The sequence below is a fragment of the Lontra canadensis genome, unplaced genomic scaffold (assembly GCF_010015895.1).
Source record: "Lontra canadensis isolate GAN:19392208 unplaced genomic scaffold, GSC_riverotter_1.0 scaffold2, whole genome shotgun sequence".
NCBI classification, from domain to species: domain Eukaryota; kingdom Metazoa; phylum Chordata; class Mammalia; order Carnivora; family Mustelidae; genus Lontra; species Lontra canadensis.
The window spans coordinates 11,501,146-11,524,446 of record NW_022630996.1 but is presented as its reverse complement, the minus strand read 5'-3'; the positions used below and the strand labels follow the sequence as shown (position 1 = coordinate 11,524,446).

The window sequence follows — 23,301 nt, the reverse complement described above, 5'->3', positions numbered from 1 at the left end:
GTTAAGTGGGTACACAGGTATGTGTACACATGTACACACACACACACAGTATACTTTCTGGCTAGTGTCATCTGCTATCTGATCTTTGCTCTAAGGGTAGAGTTTTGGCTATCTTAAACACCAATCTCTTTTGTAAACAAACTCTATTTCTGAGGTACACAGTTACATAGTTTTGACCCAGAGAAAGAGAAAAAGCATTTTAATAGACATTTCTCCTTCTGTTGCATGGGTCTGGTCCTTTACAAAATGGTTTATTTGCCTATTTCATTAAAGCTGAAATTAGTTTCAACCTGGATTGAAAAAGCAGTTATCCTCTGGAAATAAATGGTCCAAAAACAAGTTGTTAATGAAAGTTCTAGTGTCCATTAGACCTATTTTCTTACATCTGGCCACTAGAGCGAAAATCAACTCACAGAGCATTTCAGACATTCTGTTCTTACACACGTTCATTTTTTGCTTAAGTGCCATAATCTGTCCATATATAACCTCTTGTTAGTAAAACCAGCAGAGGTGTTCAGACTGAGGAACGTGTACTTTCTAAAAGCCAGAATCTAAAATCTAATAGACTCAGTTAAATGCTGTCTGTGTGCACCAACACATTTCAATTACTAAAAATTTTCATCAACATAAAAAGGATGACACTGAGTTAGGACAGCCTGTTAAGACTCCAGATAGACAGCAATCCAACAGCCCCTAGGGACACGTTCTTCTATTAAGTGATTTAAAAAAAAAATAGCTTTTGTTTTTAAGAGGATATTTAACACATGCTACTTATAGCACCATCAGTCTGAAGAACTCTACATATTTCAAGGAAAATGCCTTTTGATTCCATGAGTGGGTTCACGCCAAATTCAGCATCTTTTAGGGCAGACCAGTGATCAGCACTGGAAAGCTGTCCACGCCTAGAGCAACAAATGAGTCTGAAAAGCCGTGATTGACATGCAGAGGACAATGAGGCGGCTTAAGTTACTCCCCCAGAGCGACCCAAAGGCTCTGGGACTTATCTCAGACCCCATTAGAGACCAGCTGTAGGCAGGCGGCGGCAGACACCTGCCACACCACAGGTGAGCCAAGCAGATCTGCAGAACCACACCGCAATTTAAGACAGTCCGTGCCCAAAAGCAAAAGGAAGGTCTCTGTGCGCAGAAGAGGCAGGTACTCCTGTGAGGGTTAATGATGGGGCGGGGCGGGGGGCGCTGAGTGAAAAATGAGGCAATAAAAGAACAGACTTTCATGTTCTTTTCTCCTCCAATATCATCGCAGAAACTACACACACACACACACACACACACACACACACACACACACCCCTACACACACTATACTGATACTGTTCCTTGTTCTCAAAATTACCCCAGCAAGGAAAGACCACACCTCCGAAATGATTAGCCAAAAGGGGCATCATATTTCCACACAGAGCAAAACACATTACCTCCCAACCACCTGTAAACTCTCATCAAGAACACTAAGATACCTCATAGGAAAGAAGGGGAAAAAAAAAAACCACCTTCATTTTCATCGCGACTGGACCTGATTTATACACCACACCCCCCATGTACTAGTCTCCTCCTTAGCCTGACTGACCATGACTCTGTCAGCCTGACAGGCAGAGCTCAATCTCTCTGGTTTTAAGCAGCCTTCCCAGCAGGAAAGGCACCCACTGGCACCAGCCCGGAGCTGTGGCCCCCTGGGGGCCGCCGAGGGCCAGCCACTCCCAGCACCATCTCCACTCGGAGCCACAGGGCTTCATGCCAGGAAACGTCTCTCCCAAGTCTACACAACCTTTCTTATTAACTGTGCCTCAGACAGACGCTGAAGGTCTGTTCTAAGCAGAGAAAGCAACAGACTTTTGCATAGGAAAAAAGGGGAAAAAAAAAAAAAAAAAGGCAAGATGTGGGAAAGGATTCCCACCAGCCCTGCTCCAGTGTGACAAGGGCTCGGCTCACAGGGACAACTGCTTCTTTTCCAGTCCCAGTGTCACCGGTGTCTCAGCTGTTTCCTGATGATGATGCATCTGACTGAGGGCTGCAGGGGCTGGGGCGGGGGGTGACGGAAAAAAGGGATGAGGCCACAGGATGATAATGACTGTGCGGCAGAGAATCATGAGAATGGCAACAAGAGACCACCACCGAACACGGATATAAAACTACTAGCTGTGGGGACTCGGAACTCAATAAACAAGTAACAGTACTAAATATTTTGGTAAACAAGTAACAAACGCGCTGGCTGTTCAAGAGCAGCGAACTGTTCTTGTTTCTACTTCATGGCTGAGGGGTTTCCATTTGGAGTCCACAGACACTGTCTACAGCCTTAAGAAATCCGAGAAGTCCCTCCTTCTGAGGATTCTCTGGTACATGGTTGGTTCAACACTTCAGCGCTGACGAACGTGGAAGGGCGGCCAGCCCCTCACCAGACCCTAGCACATCACGACCCTGGTGTCTGCTCCGGGCAGGCCTCAGTTCTTCTTGTCCTTCTGAAACTGGCTTTTTGTGGTCCCTAGGTTGTTCCACACTTCTGTGTACATTAGGGTGCCAATGAAGACAAACGAGGTACCCAGCCAGTGCCACAGAGTGAAAGGGTTCTGGAAGTACAAGATGGAAAAGATGAGGCTGACGAACTTGCGTAGGGTCACGACAAGGGTGACGGTGAGGGAGGCGCACTCCGTGGTGAGAATGAAGACGCCCCGGATGCACACGTACCTGGGGGAGGTGGGGTTAAGGTGGTTTCGGCAGACTATAGAGAGAACACCAGGGAGAACATTCTGGCATCGCTCTTGGTTTAAATGCTCATATTCTAAGAACCAGAAGACATGGGTGGGTTATGGCTGCTCGGAGGCTCTTCCTCAGTAGAACATCTTACTGACTGAATGTCCTACCACCCATCTGCGGATCCTCCCCTGAAGCTGCCTGCAGACCGCCCACTGTTCTCGCTCTGAGTTCCTCACACGGTGTACGGTGACGGTCCCCTCCCAAGTAGTGACAGAAGGTAGGTAACACTTTCAATAAATGTCAGCAAACCTACTTAATATAAGGACCCGGGCTCCACCTCTTTGTCCAAAGAGGAATTCTGCCAACCAATCTACTAGGTGACGTCAGAGGAGTGAGACCAATCTCGCCCTCTTTCGTGGTTTCAGACCCTTCATGATTTTATAACCTACTTCAGGTTGTTCAAAGGAACCATTTAAAAAATTAGGTTTAGTTAGTTTGAAATTTCTTACAGAATTTTGTGGCAGCCTGAGACATATCCTAGGCCACTGAACAACTCCAGCAGAAATCACAGAGCATTCACGTCCTATACTATTACTTGGTGATCCATTGATTTCTACACCTCCCCCCAGAGCAGTCTTTATGGTGCCCAGTGACTTACCGACCTGCTGCAGCACTAACCTCTGGCCCCCCATGAAGGCACTAACTGGATGGGCAGCTCTGTCTCCGGTAGTACAGAATAGATCAAGGCAGAGACGGAACTCATGTCATACACCGTTAGAAGAATAAACATTCCTCAGTCAAAAGACCACAGAGCAGACCTCATGGCAGAGGAGTGCAAAGGATACTGAGTGATGACATTCATGAGGAGGTAGAACCACATGATGGGCACTGTCACACCAATGACCGGAACTTGATACAATTCTGCAAAGATGGAGAGGGGAGACGGTCATATTTCTGACAGCTGAATGGAGACCGAACGTAACAGAGACAGCAACACTACTTCCCTCGCAAGCAGAACTGGACTGTACGCCACTTTACTTCCCTTGATTCTAGGCTACATCGGTCTCAAGAGTCATTACATTGGTTTCTTAAATTACTTATTGCAACTGTAAGATAAACTCTTCACCATCCACCTGACTAGGACCCCACTTTACAAAGAAACACTGCGAGGCACAGAGAAGTTACAAATGACATCCCCTTACCTGACGATCGACCCAAGAGTAAAGACAACCCACAAATGCCATTTGGAAATATATCCGATCCTACTAGTAATCGAAGAATTCAAAACTAAACAGGGTTCTACCATTTTAGACTCTATTAAAGCAGCAATTAAAAATGTATAAAACCCTAATCTGGAAAGGCAGTAGTGGAATTGGCAGCCACTCATTTGGTAGTATCTACTGGTGTGTGTGTGTGTGTGTGTGTGTGTGTATGTTTTAAATCCATTTCATAATGCTCACATTAAGGGACCACACAAGTATTGACAGTCATTCTTAGGAATTAATCCTCATTAATTCAAAAGAAGAAAGAAGTTCTCCATTGATGGAGTACTATTTATAATGAGGAAAAACCAAATCAATCTCAATGGCTATGTAAGCCGTAAAGGAACTTTCACTAAATGAGGCGGGACACATTTGATGAAAAAAGAATCATGAAGATTATATACACTTACACAAAAAAGAAGGCAAGTGAAAAAGCAAGTATGAAATGTATCCACACAAGGATGACGACTATGTAAAAATGTATGTAAGCAGTGTCTGGAAAGAAACTGCTAAAATGAAATTAGCTGACGTCTAAGGCTATAGAACTGTAACTTTTCTTCCTTTAAATGCATTCTTATGTTATGAGGCTTGCATAGCAAATATTTGGGAGGAAATAAAATATTCAAGATCAAAGAGACTAAGGACATAGTAATTCTCAAACGATCAGTCTTTAAAAATTCCTAAGGTGTTTGGGGGGTAGAATTAGTCTATGTAACTTAGGAAATTCTAACAGTGACAGTGAGATCTCCTTAGTAAAGGAATGTTACTTTTCTTTTGCAAAACATAAAAATCCATACACACACACACACACACACACACACATAATATAACTGTCTAAACTAGTGGGAAATCCCCATAATGTGTTATTCAACTGTCTCTGAAACACTGAAAAGACAAGTAACATTATTACTGTTTAATAGCTTCAGAGATCCACTGTATCAATTTGCTATGTAAGAGCCAATCAGTAGGACTCAAAATATTTAGGTGGATATTCAATTCTCGTAACAAATTCAAGGATAACAGGTTCATCTGAGATAACCTAAGGCAAGCAAGAGGAAAAAAGAAAACATACTTAACTCAGGGATGATTTTAAAGAAGTTGAAGGCATACTCTAAAAAAGATTTTACGTAAATACCATCCCTGTGACTTTTAGAAGCAGCATTCTAGTAACTAAATCAAAATCAATCCCAAGGAATCTGATAACATTTTTGTATCAATGGTCCATCGCTATGTGCAAACTCTCAAGGGACCTTAAAAATTACTGTGTCAAAAATGGCTATGTGTCAATTACATCTCCAAAAAAAAAAAAAAAAGTCAGAAATGATTAATTCAGAACCTTAAAAACTTTCTGATGGGCACCTGGGTGGCTCAGTGGGTTAAGTCTCTACCTCTGGCTCAGGTCATAATCTCAGGGTCCTGGGATTGAGTCCTGCATTGAGCTCTCTGCTCAGCAGGTAGCCCGCTTCCCCTTCTCTCTCTGCCTACTTGTGATCTTTGTCTGTCAAATAAATACATAAAATCTTTAAAAAAAAAAAACAAAAAACTCTGACACACTACCTTCATTACACACTTTTTGTGGGTGAATGGGACAGACAACACTGCAAACTCCCAACAGAAAGCATTCACAACTTCCTAATGCAGGCTCTGATGGCAAACAAGTTTACGGGGCACATACCGCCACTCCACAAAATACACCTACCATTTTAGATATGAGCAAGAGAAAGCCTTAACATTATACATGTTTATTTGTTCCTGTGTGTTCCTTTGTCTGTATAAACACTACATCATTTAGTCAGTCACATCAGATAGGTAATTCCCTTCAAGTTAATTGGCAATTTATAGCTAGTTGATTAAACAGTCCCTTTAACAAGTAACAGCTAACTTACCCTGTAGACATCTGAACAAATTTTGCTTATTCCTGCTGCTTTATTTCCTACCCTTTACCTTTGAAAAAAGCCCCCTCATGGTTTGTTTCCCTTTGCTCCAAGGGAGCTAGGAGGGTGTGTGTGAGCAGGTCTGCCTTTGCCTTTGCAGCAAAGGGCGGGCCAGAGCAGGCAGAGCTGATGGCTGCCCGGTTTCTCACGGTCCCGCCTCTGCGGGGTGGTACTGCTATTTTTTGGCATTCTCAAAACATCAAACGTTCCACATGCAAACACAAACACACAAATTCCAAAGCAAAATAGAAAATGTGAAGATACTCTATTACATTGTTTGCAAATAACTGAGAAGCATCTGGAAAAGCTTTTGCCACTGCAACGGCTGACGAACAGCACGGTATCCCCAGGAGGTAGAGTGGGGATGGCTCCCCATAGGGCGGTGATTTGGGTAAGATCGTGAAAAAAGCTGCGGTCAAGTCAATGGCGAAACTGAGAAGTGGCCCCAGAACCTGCCAGGTGATTCCACCAGCTAACCCCACACTCACCAGACTTATTGAACAGAACTGCATGGTCATAAATGTCGGAAGCCAGGAAAATGAAGCCAGGAAGCGGAAGGGCATGCTGTGGGAAGAAAGAGTTCGTGTAAATTTACATACAGACGTACTACAGAATACCGCAGGGCAGCTTCACAATGACTCCCAGTTTTGCAAGCTGTCTGACGAGCAGGATCAAGAAAAGCAATTCAGACTCGTTAGGTTAAACGTATCCAGGGCTTCGGACCGCGTGACACTGTCCAGCAGGCTACTGACCCCATGCCGCAGCTCCGGCCCTTACGGCCTGGAGTCAGAGATCATCACACACTGAACAAAAAAATGGAGCCAGCATCCTTCCCTCAGCAAAAGGGAAGCTTAAACTCATAGTCATTCGGCCCGTTACAGGGCAGCTACCCCGTGCCAGGTACTGTTCTAAAACAAAGACGTGACCCAGAGAGCCTGGTCCTTATTTTTTAAATTCCCGGCCACACACTCCAGTCCCAGTTAAATATCTCAGCCTGATTGTCTGCAGCTTCAATACAAAAGCTGGCAGTGACGAACCTCCGAACCCTGAGGCTGGCGGCATCTCTACCGCCCGGGACCTTGAGGGGCTGTGCTGTGGGTGTTCTCTCTACAAGAGAGTGGCTGGAGAAAGAGTACAGTTAGAGGGGGCGGCTCTGGCTTAGCAGTTTCCAAAAAAGCACAGAGAATTAGCTAACGGAACTCTCCATCGAGTACAGAGCGCTCCCCAGAGGGATGCTGTCCCCCTCCTTCCCTCAAATGCTTGTCCGCCTGCCCACGGCCCCCTCTGCATGGGGTTTTTGGAACTTATTTTCCTGTTCCAAGTCTCCATAGTGGTTTCACTCGATTTCATCTATAGGAACATTGCGGGGGAATGAAGGTCCCAATCCGCAGACGCTGTTCCTGGTTTACGGGACATGGTAGGATCACACGGACCGATCATGAGCGGCTCATGCAGAGAACAGTGGCTCAGAATACACACTCGTAGCCTATTAAAAATATGTGGTCCTTCAACTACACCAGAAAAACGCATATTTCGTTTGAAATAACAGAGTACAGCTGAGTACTTTTTAATCTATCTCAGGCTCAAGAAATTGCTTACATTATAAAACAAAGCCTCCTTAGAATGTTTCCCAAATTGTTTGTATAGGGTCTCCTGGAAAATACCCATCCGTGCGGACATCAGAAGTGCAAACGTCAGTGCCCCAATCCCTGAAAACACAAAAACCAGGTGATAAGATACTGGATTTGCTCATTTCCACACATTTTCCTAAAGAACACTGACTGTTCTACATTTATTACAAGCCAGCTGTAGAACATGTACAAAATTTTTTAAAGAAGTAAAAATCAATCACATTACCACTACCCACTCCTTGATAGTTTGCTCTCTCTATATATTTATGTATATATTTTATGCTAACACGGGATCATAATGAATATACAAATGTACATCTTGCTTTCTTCACAATCCTTTTTTTGGATTTTTTTTTTTGGATTTTCCTTCAAGTCATTCATTAGAATTTCTTCCAAGGTATGAACCCACGGCTCCATGACTTTATCACGTGGAGGGACCATAGTAAAGGTCTTACAACATAAGAATGATTAGATTACTTCCAATTATTTCACCATTGAAATCAATGTATATCCTTGTACATAAATCTTTAAACGAAATGTTGATGATTTCCTTAGGGTAAACTTTCCTAAACGAAATTACAGTCAGAAGTTGCAGACATTTTTAAAACAGTACATAAATTTTTCTAGAAAGGCCGTGTCAATTTCTACCATAAACAGTTTATACAAAAATGGTTGTCCTACTGCACCCCCTACAGCAATGAGGATAATTGTTTACTGTCTTGCCATTTTAATAGGCCAAAAATAAAAAGGTACTGCATTTTGGTTTCAATTTGCATCTCTCTAAGAGTACTGAGGCTGAACATACAGTAATTAGATATTAATTTTTCCCCATGAATTGTAGGTTTATATCCTCTGGAAATTTTTCTTATTGGATAAAGTGTTTTCTAACAGTTCACGATGATTTTTTTTTTGTAAAGAAGAGCGACCTTAAAGGGATAAATTTTCGAAGCCAAGCAACAGGGAGATTCTAGTTCTTTAGTTGCTATTTCTCTTCGGCTCTCACCCTGTTACTGCTGTCATGGACTGCACTTGGAAAGAGTTTCACCTCCGTATCTGACAACACAAGGCCAGAGCTCTATAGGAGTGATCTAATGAGTTCCACAAAGAGATACTCATATTTTTAAAAATTCCCTAGGAGACTCTGATGATCAGTCGGGTCTGGGAACACTCATTACGGAAGAGCTAACTTATGAAGAAAATGAATCTAAGATTTAGAAATGAGTCCCTTGGAAATTGACTGCTTCTACTCAGGAGACAGACCAAGAAGAAACAGAGGACACTCTACTCACTGGCTCAGAGAGCGTGACAGGCAAACGGATGTGCGCTTTTCGATCCATACCACTGGCAGCCACGGAAATCGTGGAACCATGTTGTAGAATACATTACCCTGAATGCGGACATTTTCTCTTTTCATGTTCTGAACACCGAAGTTCAGAGATAGGTGATCCCAGGTGCCTCTCTCTTCTGTGGCATAATCTGTTTAGCCAAAGCTTCTTGCCAAGAAACCTGCCCCTTGGGAGAAAACTCAGCAAACAGAACTTCAGAGGCAATTAGCTTTATTGTAATCACTGTACTTGCCTAGCAGCCACCTTAAAAATGCCTGGAATCCATCATTCTCACTCGAGCTGGACTGGGAAGTCTAGGAAAGACAGGAAAATACCAGGTAGAGAGACCAGAACTACATGCAAGGTGGCCGGGTATGAAGGAACGATCTGTGTTACCCACTCCCCCCCACTTCTCTCGCAGAGACCCAAATCCTTCCATGGCATAGGCATGTCAATGTACTGCGTCCATAAAACACCCCGAGGCCCCCATGGCAAGCAGGGAAGAGAAATGATTTGTGAAGCGATTCTTACCACCTGCTTTGCGGACATGAAAGTGCAGATAAATATCCCCACAGACACCAGGGCAATGGAGGTATATTTGAAAATGCTGTATCTGCGAAAACAAGAACGAGAACACCTCAGGAGAAGACAAGCACAGATACGAACTTCCACGCGATGCTCCCAGTCAGATGCTGTGTGAGAGCACCCGTCAGCGGAATCCAGCGGACGGGCTCGCACACACGGAAGTCTGGGCATGAACGAAGCAGGATGCTGACTGGTGACTAAACTCCCTTTCCTGGTGTGGCTTAAAATAGTTTGTTAGTTTGTGGACCGAGAGGTTTCGTCAGAACACAAAAACAAAAAAAGACATAGGCAGACATGCTCTGCCATCCTGCTCGGGTCCCAGGGAAAGCCGGACACATCTGAACTGCCACCTGTGGCGCTTTCGGTCTTCAGGGACCCAAACCCAAGCGTCAGAGACACACCACACAAGAGGAAGAACGGATCATAAGGGACAAGTAGCAGGATTCAGTGGCGGGGGAAAAATCATTCAACTGGCCATTGTCAGGAGAGGATTTTTTTTTTAACACCTCTGACTGACTTAAATGTTTTTAAACATCAGCACAGTTGGATAAAGGAAGAAATATTACACTAATAGGACTACTGGCAGTAAGAACAGTGGCATTTCATATTAACTAAAACAACATCATTAATATCCCTCTTGAGCTCATACTGATAAAGCGGAAGGACTCAGGCAAGGACAAAAAGGAATTAAATTTACAGGATGAACCAGTCAAGGTTTTCTAGTTAAATACTTTGTACAGCTCTGGTCACATCACCTCGTAGCAGGCCAGCAGGCCTGGCTAAGCAGCAGATCGGGGGCCAAGAGCAACCTGCTGGTGGAGAGAGGGAGGATGAAGTAAGAGGCCCTGAGGAGGCAGATGGAAAAGTAAGGGCACTCTGGAGTCTGGAAAGATCAAGACAGGGAGAGGTTTGTAATACAGGCCTAAAAATTAACAAAGGGCAGGATGAGGTAAGTAGTGACTTGGTCTTCAAATCCCGGAATGAGGAACACACTGTGAACCTAAGGGGCTCTACTCAAAATACACAAAAGGAGATAATAACTTACAAATTCCTGATATTAGATGGTTACCTAAGGGAAATTCCTGCTCTCTGGGTGATACACAGCAAGGAGAGTCAACAGGGCTTACTTGGACAGATGCAAGAGGACAGACCCAACACAAGTTCTCCAGGGCAACGGAGATGATTAAGAAAGGCCCCTGACATTTCAGAGCACTCTCAGGAGAACACATTCCTTTTAGAATATGTTCTTTTGGGGCGCCTGGGTGGCTCAGTGGGTTAAAGCCTCTGCCATAGGCTCAGGTCATGATCCCAGGATCCTGGGATCGAGCCCCACATTGGGCTCTCTGCATAGCAGGGGGCCTGCTTCCTCCACTCTCTCTGCCTGCCTCTCTGCCTACCTGTGATCTTTGTCTGTCAAATAAATAAATAAAATCTTAAAAAAAAAAAAAAAGAATATGTTTTTAGCCCTATTACGAGCAAAATCAACAGTTGGAAGGCCTGTGGGTCTGCCCCGACAAGTCTACACTACCAAGAAGGGTAGTGGTCACTTCAATGTAATAAACCCATTACATATGAACACTTATGTGGAGACCAGGAAAAGAAGTCAGCTGCAGTCGTACTCATCTGGGGACTAAGACTCCAAAGATAAAGGGTTCATGATAAGGAGCCTAGCAGGACAGGACAACTGTCCTTACCACACAGCTCTTATTACTTAAATACTCTAGGTTGCCACACTTAACTGGCAGCACTTTCTAAGCTGGTAGAGACTTCTAACCCTGGGGCTAGCTACTGAAAACAGAGAAAAGCTGGCCGAGCTTGTACAATTGTGATCTTCACGGTGAGGGTGACCTTCCCCTGAGAAATGTTCCAGACTGAATGTGCTGACTCTCCCCAATGCCCTTCCTTCTTGGGAGTAAGGGGTAAGACTCAGAACGAAGGTGAAAGACAAATATTTTGAGAAAGTATCCCAGGTGTTTCTGAGATTTCCCAGTCATATCCCAGAGAGAGGCACTGGTGACAGCCACATAGAACAGTCCTGAAAGTTTCTGTCCCATCTTCTTGGCTATTTCGGTCTTTGTTAGGAATTTTCTCTCTAACATGGTTGTCGTTAGTTCATCATGTTGTACTGATAAACACCTTCTATGAGAGTGCTGTCCAAGAACTTCCACGAGGCTGAAAATGTTCCCTATCTGGGTTCTCCAACATGGTCGCCAGTAGCCACGTGTGGCTACTGAGCACTTGAAATGTGAGAAACGAAATATTTATTTAATTTTAAGTAACTGAAATTTTTTTTTTAAATTTATTTAATAGACGGAGATCACAAGCAGGCAGAGAGGCAGGCAGAGAGAGAGGAGGAAGCAGGCTCCCTACTGAGCAGAGAGCCTGATGCGGGGCTTGATCCCAGGACCCTGGGATCATGACCCGAGCCGAAGGCAGAGGCTTTAACCCACTGAGCCACCCAGGCGCCCCACGTAACTGAAATTTAAATGTCAAGAGTCCCACGGAGTTAGTGGAGACCACATGAGACAGTAAAATTCTAGAACAGCTGGCTTTGGAGGTTATCACGGTACTAAAGATGCAGTGATGACAAGAGCTATTCTGTTCTACGCAGAGGAAATGTTCCAAAGCCACAGGTGGGGCCCCTTACCTGGTCCACGGCCTTGGGATGCACAGCACCGGCACAGAGAAAACCAAGAAACAAGCCAGGTGATCGAGAGCAAACTTATCAGCACTACGAGGAAAGGAATCCAGCCTAGGGATGGGGCTCAGGATATCCTTCCTATACACAAAATATGAAAGTGTATTATTTACCTTTTCTTCAAAATGATAATTCCTAGGATCATGTTGGCAATGAGAGAACCCTGTAAAAGGAGAAAACAGAAAGTTTCAGTGCGCCAGGGAAAGAAAATAACTCGAGATAAGTAAGAACATGGACAAGCAGGAAAAAGCCAGAAAGGAAGTGGTTAGATTGATTAATTAGTAAGGTCCACTTGTTCTTATAATGGCAACAAGTATAAAGCATACAAATTTGTTATGTAAATTAATAACACCTTCTGAAGATAACAATGAGAATAAAAATGACCAATTCTCTAAATATTGGTCAGAGCTGAAACTAAGGCTACCAGAAATAAATTATATTGTAGACTTAATTTTGTTACATTTTCCCATCCATTTGTGAGAGCTTTTGCTAAGCTTCTCCTCTCCCCTGGTTTTAATTAATGAAAGAAGGCGTGCAGGGATCGTTCTCTTCTCTGGAAAGCTGTCATTCAATCAGCAAGACTTTATTGAAAGTCTATTATGTGCTCCGTACTTTAAAAGTCACTTTTGTAATTATAATTAGCTCTAAAAAGTCCCTTTGAGGATAGTATCTTTAATCTTCCAGAAATCTCAGATGACACAGAAACGTTATAATTCCAATGGTCACCAATTCAGCATTCTTTTGCAATCCTAACTACATTCCCCTTGAAGTCTTTCCTGCTCTGCAGGGAGCACTCCGTTCTTATTTACTTACATACAAACTACATGCAGATCTCCCACCAAAAATGAGAGGAAGAAAAAAACCTCTGCTGCTCTGGGAGAAACCCTATCTTCATCAAGAATTTCCCTTTACTGGGGCGCCTTGGTGGCTCAGTCAGTTAAGTGTCTGCCTTCAGCTCAGGTCATGATCTCAGGGTTCTGGGATCGAGCTCCACATCAGGCTCCCTGCTCAGCGGGGAGTCTGTTTCCCCCTCTGCTTCTGGCTGCTCCCTCCCACCCCCACGCTCTGTCTCTTGCTCTCAAATAAATAAATAAAAATCATTATGAATTTCTTTTTATTTAGAGCACCTGGATGGCTCAGTTGGTTAAGCGTCCCACTCTTGGTTGGGGCCCAGGTGATGATCTCAGGGTCATGAGATCAAGCCCTGCATCAGGCTCCACACTCAGCAAGGAATCTCCCTGAGATTCTCCCCCTCTGCCCCTCACTGCACCCGTACATGCGCACACTCTCTCTAAAGTAAGCAAATATTTAAAAAAAAATAAGAATTTCCCTTTACTTAATGGTCTCAGAAGTCTCTTGCTTAAAAAAAAGGGAAGTATCAATTTTATGTACTAGAAGTAAACAATTTTATGAAAGAAACCAAAAAGGGATGAGAAATAAGTTAAATAACATTCATAGCAAGTCTGAAAACAAAATCAATCAGATGAAGGAAATTAAACATGAAATCTGTTATCCAGGGAGATTTCAGCTCCTTTTATTGATCACCCAGAAGACCTCAGAGGGATGAAAGTCAACTGTCCCCTCTCGGCCTTACTGTGCAGATGAAAGCCAGCCTGCCTTTGCTCCCGCATCCAGGAGATCTTTCTTAGACACTGGACTCTACTTGTTGTAAGACCTTCCTACTTCTGTCAAGTGTTCGATCGACCCACTTAGGTTTCCCAGAGGCACATACACCCGTCAGCGGGCAGCACTTACAGATCTAAATATCATATGCAGGGGCATGGCGATGTTGAGATTCAAGGCATAGTTGTTCACCACGCTGACCGTGAAGAACATGGTCACCATCACAGCATAGTACCTGAAGTGCAGAGATCACAGCACATCACACAAAATCTACTACTTCAAGAAAATCAAGTATAGAAGGAAATCGTTATGTTTGGTTAGAAAAGTATTTTGTTTTAGTCCCTCTAGATTAAAAGATTATATCGCTACGATAATGTGAAGTCAGTACTAAGTACATAAAAAAATACATCCAAAACCAGACTAACAAGGAAAAAGTCTGAATGGCAGGCTATGTTTCAAGAAACACTATTTTAATCTTTTGAGTATACTCAAGATATTTTTCAAGCAATTTGAAACTAGGCTTCAAAAAACATTATCTGAGGGGTGACTGGGTGTCTCAGTCGGTTAAGCGTCTGCTTTCAGCTCAGGTCACAATCCTGGGATCCAGGTATCGAGCCCAGCATTAGGCTCCCTGCTCAGTGGGAAGCCTGCTTCTCCCTCTCCCTCTGCCTCTCCTTCTGCTTGTGTACTTGCGCGTGCTCTAATAAATAAATAAATCTTTTTAAAAAAACAACAAAAAAGCAAAAACAAAAAATGTTGTTTGATAGACATCAATAGGTTTTTCAGTGAATGGATAATATTCATTATCATTATCATTTCTTTGTATGTAATGGTTAATTCTCCCAACCATTTCCTCTATATACTTGTTTCTACTGTTAATTTTCACAATTCCTTTCTAAAGAAAAGATGTGCTAAATTAAGGGTGACTTTCAATCTAGCAACTGCTGAAATTATCTCACATTCCGAACTGGTGGCCTCCAAATTAATGAGGATATTATCTGACTGTTAAGGAGTTGTATTTAAAATCAGGGCCCCTGTTTTTGACAGTTTATAGGTCCTTAATAATAAAAGCAAAAACCAAAAGCCAAAATTCAGTAACCCTAATAACTTAGGGGAAGGGATAAATATAAATGAACAATTATGAATAAATAATTAAATAATTTTGGATTTGTATGCCCCATTTTTATCTAGAAGATATTAAAATGCCTTTCGTGTATATCAGATTAAACCCTATAAAACTGCTACTTTTTTGGAGGTCGAAAGAGTTGAAAAGCAGCAATTTCCTATGATTCAATCGAATACATTCAAAAAGAGAAAAAATATCTGAAATAAATGGCTAGAGAATGCAGGGCAAAGGAAAATTAGTTCCGTATCCTTCAGGAAATGGTGAAGGTCTTTGAGCACAGATCACCCCCAGCTTTTTCATCTTGGCACATCAGAAGAATGACAGCACTGAGAGTCCAGTCATCTTCCTTGACAAGAACCTACCTGATGTTGCTGGTAGATATGGACCTACGAGCCCTAAACATCAACCATGCTGGGGTGAAATTAACAGTCTATCAAGTTTGAGAAGCTTCACAATGAACTCAGGACAGAGTATTACACACACACAAAATTACTGGTGTTCCGAAGAAAACCACAAGTCCAAAATGGTGCCACTTAGGTTACAGACCCAAGTCCGCAAACCAAGACTTAATTCCTAACCCAACTGCAGTTACAACCTATACCCCCCTCCCCCTGCCATGCCAGGAATGCAACCTTTTACCAGTCAACAAAGAATTTCCTGGTCAGTACTAGGCAACTTACTGATAGAGTGGGATATTTGTTTTAAATGGCAAGCAGAAGCCTCCAAAAGGTTCAAAATTCCAAAACAGTCTCACTAAAAGACTCACTGTAAACAGCTAATGAAAATGAGCAAAGGTACCTAAAACAAGACTGTAGAACTGACGTAACGGCTACTATTCCCCTCTGTCCTCCGTATTCATCCTAGTCAGCCTCCCATGGACTGCCTTTCACTCCAAAAAGACCATCACACAGTTGCTTGTAGAAGAAGAACAGTTGAGGCTACAGCCAATACGCTTCACTCCTTGGCTCAAGGCCAAACTAAAGTCCGTAGGTGAATAATTTCCTAAACCTAGGGAGAATCCTCAAGAGTTTGTAACTACATTACTTCCTGAGCCCAGCTGAGCAAGGAAAATAAAAATTCACATCGTCCCCTCCTTTACAAATAATGAAGGACAGTCGGAAGAAAGGTAGACAGAGACAAGGCCCACCCCTCACCCCCACCCCTGCCCTAATAGGAAACTACTTCGAAAGGATTATACGCCACCCCTTCCCATGTGAACTACCGGATAGGCAGATGAGCGTATGGACAAAAACCTGATTGGGTAACAGGCACATGCATGGAGGGTTAATCAGATTAACCCTTACCAATCCCCCAATCTCCCCTATCTCAAAATTTAAGTGTAAAAATTCTGACTTTAAGGAAACAAGAATCCTTCTAGGAGAAGCTTGCATTCTTTCCCTGCATCTTTAAGATGTAAATGGTCAAGATTCTACTAGTCTTCTCTAGGAAATCCTTTCTAGTCCATCTCCTTAAAATATAAATTTTAGAGTGGTCATTCTTATCAAGAAAAACACAAGGGGGAGAGGTCATTTGGAACTTGATCTGCCAGGAGAAATTCAAATCTTAAGTGTCTTCACAAATACTAAAAGAACTTTGACCACCTAGATTGATAACCTTATTCCATATCTACCAGAAAAACAACAGAGATCTAACTTTTACAACTAGTAAATTCTGTATGTACTTCAGTGCAGCAATTTAAAATAGAAAGCCGTAGGGGCTCTCTGTCTGTATGTTCATGTGTGTCTATATTTATGTGTTGTCGCTCTGTGGTATTTTCTACTTCTGGGTGGTATTGCTACAATTAATTTGTACAAGAGCTCTATTTAGTTGGTTTTAAGGCAACCACCTGTAAGGATTGGACATTCTAAAACTTTCTGAAAAAAAAACTAACCCAAATATTTTTCAAGGTCACATGGTTTGGAAAAAATATTTGATATTTTAAGGCTGATGGCTTAATTAAAAAGACAGGTCTCTGGGGTTACCAACACTAAATAGAAAACTTTTATTCTACTTCAGTTTACTAGCCCCCAAATAAGTTCGTGTTGTCCTTTACAAGATCTGTCAACAAAAATTAATAGCTTAGGATAATGGCTGACTTTGTCTAATGTTTAGTACTGTTTTCATATGTCACCTAAACGTAGTTATTAAGGACAAGTAAATTAGATATAAATAAAAGTTTGTAAATGAACTTTTCAACAATATTACATCTAAATAGATTTCCCCATTTTTTTATAACCTAAAAACCTTGAAGTTTTGCTGAATTAGGTTAAATGATGAATCAAGTTAAATTCATTAAATATCTAAATCATTTCTAGAAGTAGGAGGACCCTAGGCTCACCTCATACTAGATAACTATCAAATCAACCTAAATACCCCAGAAATTGACCTGAAGACTAGCAGAACAAACTCCATAACTAAAGGCAGAGAAGGTCCACATGGAAGAAGGTACTAAGTGTGAATATGGTTTGGGAGAGAAAGGACTCGAGGAGCTGCTGTTGCAGAGAAGGACAAGAGACAGACTAACACATGTGGGAGCCACGAAGAAAACAAATCCCCATAGCAACTGGCTTGGAAAGTGAGAGGGGCTTTCTTGTGAGTTCTTGTGGGGCTTAAAGCCTGGAGTTCTGAAGGTCAGTGGGTTTGGTTCAGATAAAGCCCCAAGGCACTGGGGCTGCTCTTGGAGGAAAGGGAGGGCAGACAGTCCAGGACACAGAACATGGAAACAGGGATTTGGAGAGGGCTTGGGGCACACCGTGAAGAGGTTAGTTGCTCCTCTCTGACCTATTCCAGAGAGGCAGCTCACAGAGAGACCCCTCTGGGAACAATAAAGGAACTGGCAGAGCCATTTCCCTCCCCTACTCCTTAGTATAAACACAAAACCACCTCCGGGAACTAGCCCAGCACTGACACTTTCAACCTAAAGTGCTTACACTGCTGGAACCACCCCCCCCAGTAATGCTTACCTCAGATCCAACAAGACAGGCCCCCCTCCCCCAGAAGGCCAGCTCAAACCCCTGCCCACAGCACATCTCCTGACAGGAGTTTTGCAGGGCCTCGGCCCCAGCAGCAGTAGTGAAAGGTCTCCTTTCACAAGCAGACCAGAGCACAACTTATTAAAATGCACCACATTCAGGCCAGACACCAAACACTGACCACACAAGGCAAAGAAAAGCCTCTGTAAATGACTGGCCTGAAAGATCAAGTGGCCAGGACACGACAACAGACCACATGCTGCACACATCAGAGATACTCCCTGAAGTGGCAGGGCCTGGGTAACAGGGGACACTACACTGCACGGTACTACAGGACCTCTTCTTCATAAGGCCATTACCCTCAAGAACAGGAGATGTAGCTGACTCTCCTAATACACAGAAATACAGAGGGCGCCTGGGTGGCTCAGTGGGTTAAAGCCTCTGCCTTCGGCTCAGGTCATGATCTCAGGGTCCTGGGATCGAGCCCTGCATCAGGCTCTCTGTTCAGCAGGGAGCATGCTTTCGCCTCTCTCTCTCTCTCTGCCTGCCTCTCTGCCTACTTGTGATCTCTCTGTCCCTCTGTCAAATAAATAAAATCTTAAAAAAAAAAAGAAAGAAAGAAACAGGCATAGAGACTTAGACAAAATGAGAAGACAGAGGACTCTGTCCAAATGACAGGACAGGAAAAGCCCACGGACAGAGACCTAAGTGAAACAGATAAAAGTAACATGTCTGATAGAGAATTTAAAGTAATGATCACAAAGATACTCACTGGACTTGAGAAAAAAGTGGAAGACACGAGTGAACCCTTAACAAAGAGATAACAAATAACATAGCAGAGATAAAGGGCTCAATAAATGAAATGAGAAATATGCTTGATGCAACGAATGCAGGCTGAAAGAAGAAGAGGAATGAATTAATGACCCAGAGGATAGAGTAATGGAAAGAAATCAAGCTAAACAAAAGAGAAAAAAGAATTATGTAAAATGACAACCGACTTAGGGAACTCAGTGATTCCATCGAAAGTACTACTGTTTGCATTACAGGAGCTCCACATGGAGAAAGAAAAGAGGGCAGAAAATTTAGTTACAGAAATAATAACTGAAAAGTTCCCTAATCTGAAGAAGTTAACAGATATCCAGATCCAGGAGGCACAGAAAATCCCCAGCAGGGGCACCTGGGTGGCTCAGTGGGTTAAGCCGCTGCCTTCGGCTCAGGTCACGATCTCAGGGTCCTGGGATCGAGTCCCACCTTGGGCTCTCTGCTCAGCAGGGAGCCTGCTTCCCTCTCTCTCTCTGCCTGCCTCTGTCTACTTGTGATCTCTCTCTGTCAAATAAATAAATCTTAAAAAAAAAAAAAAAATCCCCAACAACATCAACAAAAGGAGATCCACACCAACACATATAATAATTAAAATGGCAAAACATATAGTTATAAAGAAAAAAATTTAAAAGTGGCAAGACAAGAGAGGACAGTTACATAAAAGCGAAACCCCAAAAAGTTATCAGGGGATTTTTCAGCAGAAACATTATGAGCCAGAAAGAAGTGAATAATATATTCAAAGTGCTGAATGGATAAATCTGCAGTCAAGAATACTCTATCCAGCAAGGCTATCACTCAGAATAGAAAAAGAGATAAAGAGTTTCTCAGATGAACAAAAACTAAAGGAGTTTGTGACCACTCAACCAGCCCTGGAAGAAATATTAATGGGGGCTCCGAGTGGAAAGGAAGAACCAAAAGTAACAATATGAAGGTAGGAAACACAAAAACAGAAAAAACTAATATTTTTGTAAAATATCAGTCAAGGAACTCACAGAATAAAAGGATGTAAATATATGACACCCTATACCTAAAATGTGGGGAAGAGAGGACTAAAGAGTAAGTTCAAATTTAAACAACCATCCACTTAATATGGACTATTATATGCAAAAAATGTTTATATATACATATGTATATGTATATATAAACTTAATGGTAACCACAAATCAAAATCCACTAATAAATACACAAAGAATAAAGAGAAAAAAATTCACATTATCACTAAAGAAAACCAGCAAACCATGAAAGAAAGACAAAGGATCAGAGAAAATCTTCAGAAACAACCAGAAAACAAGTTATAAAATGGCAATAAATACATATCAATAATTACTTTGAATTTAAATGGCCTCAAAAGATATAGGGTGATAAAAACTGGTTAAAAAAAAAAATAGACTAATCTACATGTTGCCTACAAGAGACTCACTTTAGACCTAAAGACGTCCACAGATTGAAGTGAATGGATGGAGAAACATTTATGCAAATGGATGTTGAAAGTACTTAGTATTGGACAAACTAGACTTTAAAGCAAAGACTGTAAAAAAAAAAACAGAACAAAGTCAGTAACAAGAGACAAAAACACTAAATAATAATAATATTAGAGCCAATCCAACAAGACATAAAAACTGTAAATATTTATGCACCCAACATGGGAGCACCCAAATACATAAAACAGTTGATAGCAAATATAAAGGAACTAATTGATAATAATACAGTAATAGTAGGGGACTTTAACACCCCACTTACATCAATAGATCATCTAAACAGAAAATCAATAAGGAAACAATGGCTTTCAATGACATACTGGAACACATGGATTTAACAGATGTATCCAGAACATTCCAACCTAAAACAGCAGAATACACATTCTTTTCAAGTGCACATGGAACATTCTCCAGAACAGATCACATATTAGGCCAAAAAACAAGCCTAAACAAATTAAAAAAGACTGACGTCATATCATGCATCTTTTCTGACCACAATGCTATGATATTGGAAGTCAACTATGAGGAAAAAAAAAAAATCCATACAGATCACAAATACATGGGGGTTAAAATACCATGCTACTAAACAATGCATGGGTCAGTCAGGAAATAAAAGAAATCAAAAGGTGCCTGGGTGGCTCAGTTGGTAAGCGTCTGTCTTCAGCTCAAGTCATGATCTCAGAATCCTAGGATCGAGTCCCTTGTCAAGCGCCCTGCTCAGCTGGGAGTCTGCTTCTCCCTCTCTCCCTGCTCATGCTCTTTCTCTTACACTGTCTTTCTCTCTCAAATAAAGAAAATCTTTTTTTAAAAAGATTAGAAATTAAAAAATACACAAAAACAAATGAAAGTGAAAACAATGGTTTAAAACCTTCAGTACGTAACAAAAGCAGCTCTAAGAGGGAAGTTTATAGCAATACAAGCCTACCTCAAGAAGCAAGAAAAATCTCAAATAAACAACCTTCCTTTACACCTAAAGAAGCTGGAAAAGGAACAAATGAAGCCTAAAGCCAGCAGGAGGAGGTAAATAATAACGATTAGAACATAAATAAATGACACAGAAACTAAAAAGATAATAGTCTTTTTGGAGTTCAATTGATGAAACCAGGAGGTGGTTCTTTGAAACAATAAAATGGATAAATCTCTAGCCAGACTTACCAAAAAGAGAAAGGAACCAAATAAATAAAATCACAAATAAGAGAGGAAAAACAACAACCAACACCACAGAAATACAATATAAGAGAATATTTGAAAAACTATACACCAACAAACTGGGCAATCTAGAAGAAATGGATAAATTCCTAGAAACCTGTAAATTACAAAAACTGAAACAGGAAGAAACAGAAAAACTTGAACAGACCAGTACCAGCAAAGAAGTTGAATCAGTAATTAAAAAAACTCCCAACAAACAAAAGTCCAGAACCAGATGGTTTCACAGGAGAATTCTGCTAAACATTTGAAGAAGAGTTAATACCTATTTTTCACAAACTATTCCAAAAAAACAAAAAAGGAAGGAAAAGTTCCAAATGCATTCTACGAGGCCAGCATTACCCTGATACCAAAACCAGGTAAAGATTCCACAAAAAAAAAAACTACAGGCCAATATCTCTAACGAACACAGATGCAAAAATCCTCAACAAAATACTAGCAGACCGAATGCAACAATAAATTAAAAACGTCATTTACTAGGATTAAGTAGGATTTATTCATGGGTTGCAAGGGTAGTTTAGTATTTGCAAATGAATCAACATGATACATCACATCAATAAGAGAGAGGATGAGAACCATATGATCATTTCAATGGATGCAGAAAAAGCATTTGACAAAGTACAACATCCATTCACGACAAAAAAACCTTCAACAAAGTAGGTTTAGAGGTAACATAGCTCAACATAATAAAGATCATATATGAAAACCCCACAACTAACATGATCCTTAATTGGGAAAATCAGAACAAGACAAGAATGTCTACTCTCAATACTTTTATTCAACATAGTATTAGAAGTCCTAGCCATAGGAATCAGACAAGAAAAAGAAATAAAGGCATCCTAACTGGTAAGGAAGAAGTAAAACTCTCATTATTTGCAGATTACATGATACTATGTATAGAAAACCCTAAAGACCACCACACCCTAAAGACTACCCATAAAGACCACCCATAAAAACTACCCTAAAGTCTACCAAAAATTGCTAGAACTAACACACGAATTCAGTAAAGTTGCAGGATACAAAATCAGTCTACAGAAATCTGCTGCATTTCTACATACCAATAATGAAGCAGCAACAGAAAGAGAAATTAAGAAAACAATTACATTTACAACTGCAATAAAAGCAGCAAGACACCTAGGAAAAAACCTAAATGAATAGGTGAAAGACCTGTACTCTGAAAACTAGAAAACACTGATGAAAGAAACTTGAAGACAACACAAAGAAATAGAAAGACATTCCATGCTCATGGATTTGGAAAAACAATATAAATATTGTTAAAACATCTATACCACCCAAAGCAACCTATACATTCAATGCAATCCCTATCAAAATACCATGAACATTTTTCACAAAGCTAGAACAATCCTGAAATTTTTATGGAAACTCAGAAGACCCCAAATAGCCAAGACAATCCTGGGGAGGGAAAAAAAAAGCTGGAGGCCTCATAATTCCAGACTTTAAGTTGTATTACAAAGCTGTAGTAATCAAAACAGTATGGTAGTGGCACAAAAAGAGACACACAGATCAATGGGACAGAATAGAAAACCCAGAAATAAACCCACAATTATATGATCAATTAATCTTTGACAAAGGAAGAAAGACACCCAATGGGAGAAAGACAGTGTCTTCAACAAATAGTGTTGGGAAAACTAGAGAGCAACATGCGAAAGAATCAAACTAGACTTTTTTTTTAGGATTTTATTTATTTATTTGACAGAAAGAGACATAGCGAGAGAGGGAACATAAGCAGGGGGAGTGGAAGAGGGAGAAGCGGGCTTCCCGACAAGCAGGGAGCCAGATGCGGGACTTGATCCCAGGACCCTGAGATCATAACCTGAGCCAAAGACAAACGCTTAAGGACTTGAGCCACTCAGGTGCCTCAATCACGTTCTTAAACCCTGCACAAAAATTCAAAATGGATTAAGGACCTA

At 41.5% G+C, this 23,301-nt stretch overlaps 1 protein-coding gene across 1 annotated transcript in view; it reads right to left on the bottom strand.

Moving 5' to 3' along the window:
- Positions 1 to 2,051: 2,051 nt before the first annotated feature.
- The window catches only part of SLC35B4 (solute carrier family 35 member B4), a 36,065-nt gene continuing 14,815 nt past the window's right edge, over positions 2,052 to 23,301 (bottom strand). Inside the window, exons 3-10 of the mRNA XM_032868967.1 lie at positions 13,899 to 14,001; positions 12,257 to 12,306; positions 9,392 to 9,473; positions 9,114 to 9,174; positions 7,504 to 7,613; positions 6,393 to 6,468; positions 3,554 to 3,629; positions 2,052 to 2,699 (exon numbers count right to left, since the gene is read on the bottom strand). Coding sequence (XP_032724858.1) covers positions 2,456 to 2,699; positions 3,554 to 3,629; positions 6,393 to 6,468; positions 7,504 to 7,613; positions 9,114 to 9,174; positions 9,392 to 9,473; positions 12,257 to 12,306; positions 13,899 to 14,001 — 802 coding nt within the window. The 3' untranslated portion in view covers positions 2,052 to 2,455. The remainder of the gene's footprint in view (positions 2,700 to 3,553; positions 3,630 to 6,392; positions 6,469 to 7,503; positions 7,614 to 9,113; positions 9,175 to 9,391; positions 9,474 to 12,256; positions 12,307 to 13,898; positions 14,002 to 23,301) is intronic.